Source organism: Fragaria vesca, unplaced genomic scaffold (genome assembly GCF_000184155.1).
Source record: "Fragaria vesca subsp. vesca unplaced genomic scaffold, FraVesHawaii_1.0 scf0513018, whole genome shotgun sequence".
NCBI lineage: Eukaryota > Viridiplantae > Streptophyta > Magnoliopsida > Rosales > Rosaceae > Fragaria > Fragaria vesca.
The window spans coordinates 116,530-118,167 of NW_004443419.1; the positions used below are offsets into that span (position 1 = coordinate 116,530).

At 41.5% G+C, this 1,638-nt stretch overlaps 1 protein-coding gene across 1 annotated transcript; it reads left to right on the forward strand.

Moving 5' to 3' along the window:
* Positions 1–227: 227 nt before the first annotated feature.
* LOC101313760 lies at positions 228–908 on the forward strand. Its single transcript, XM_004309659.1, has one exon. The coding sequence runs from the start codon at positions 228–230 to the stop codon at positions 906–908; it is 681 nt and encodes a 226-aa protein (XP_004309707.1).
* The last annotated feature ends 730 nt before the right edge of the window (positions 909–1,638 follow it).

Sequence of the window (1,638 nt, forward strand, 5' to 3'; positions counted from 1 at the left end):
TCCTCGTCCTGTAATTCCTTATCTATATAAATTTGGAAATCCCTATAATCCCTTGTTCTAAATTTGAATTCCACCGGTAAAAGAATGCATATGTGATATGTGTTCTATATAAAGCTAGCCCATGGTAGAGTAACTCGTTATTTAGGTTTCGCAGCATATATAGCATCTGATCTACCCTCGGAAGGAGAATCTGCACCTTAATAATAATGACATATTTACCTTCAACAATGGCTACTCCGGACCGCCCCAACGAACCCCCGACCACCCTCGGACAGAGAATCTGCACCTCAATTTGCCTCTTTATTCTATTAACAGTCGTTTTTGGATTGATTGGTTGGCTAATCTATACGGGGAACATAAAGCCTTCATCCATACATTTCGAGGTCGAATCCGCCACCGTCTCACAACTCATCACAGAAGGCAGCTCCTTGAGCGCCACGTGGGACATTACTCTCCTCGTCGGTAACCCTAACCGCAAATACAAAATGTGCTTCGACCACGTCCAGGCAGGGGTTCGCTACCACTACGTCGGTGACATCGTAATCGAGCTAGGGAGTACGCCTACATTGCCAATTCACTTTGCTTTGAAACGGATGAACCAAACACACGTACCTCTTGGTTTAAAGATAGGAGTGGAGAGGCTGTGGATCGGCGATGCCGTGGCACAACAAATCTCCAACGACAGGTCTCGCGGGTCGGTGACGTTTGCTGTTACAGTGGACGCTGTTGTGAGGTTTAAGGCTGTGCTAGCGCCTGTAGATGAGTATCGGCTTAGGTTTACCTGCGATCAGGTAGCTTTTGCGTTTTCCGGGAATAATGGTACCGGCATAATGACGAGTCAGCTTTCGTGCTCAGTGTTGAACACAGAATCTAACACAGAATCTGAATCTTGGGGTTTTATTTTCTGATGATACAAATATAGAGGGCCGGATAATAACTTTGTTTATGAATGTTGGCCATTAGTTTCGTAAGTTTTTTTTTTTTTTTTTTGTAATTATTGGTTAGCTAATAGGTTTGGTAACAGATTGGCTCGTGTTGTTATAATAGGTTTGTTTATTAATGATATGAGTAAACCTTCTTCCAAAAAAAAAAACCAAGAAATCCCATTAGTAGCTACAATATTGCTCTTTTCTTAACCAATCACTCCAGTATTGTCAAGCTATTGGATTGTTGTTTGGAGACTGATGTCCCCATACGGGTTTAAGAGTTAATCACAAATGTGACTCTTTCAACCCATCTTCACCCGTCCTCAAGCAGACAGTCGTGAAAAATCTGCCTTAAAATTGCCAAGGAAGTTGCGGCTGCACTTGCATACTTGCATTCCAAGACTTCTATGAGTTCTATATCCCTATCATACATAAGGCCTAAGAATAAATTCAGGGTTTTGATCCAACTAGTCAGAATGGGATTCAATATTACATATCCAAATGGGATATGAGCTCAGCTATTCTTCAAAATAAATAAAAAATAGAGAAAGAAAAAGAAAAAATTGAAACCGTTTTCTCCATAGCACATTTTCCGGAACAACAGTGTGTGAATCTTACAACAATATAGGCTTCAGATAGTTTGCTATAGGGCTGGGCACGGGACGGGAATGCGTTTTTAAAAATCTGTCCCGTATGTCCCGATTCCGACAAT

Coding starts and splice junctions, on each gene's coding strand:
- LOC101313760 (XM_004309659.1), top strand. CDS start 228: ATGGCTACTCCGGACCGCCCCAACGAACCCCCGACCACCCTCGGACAG.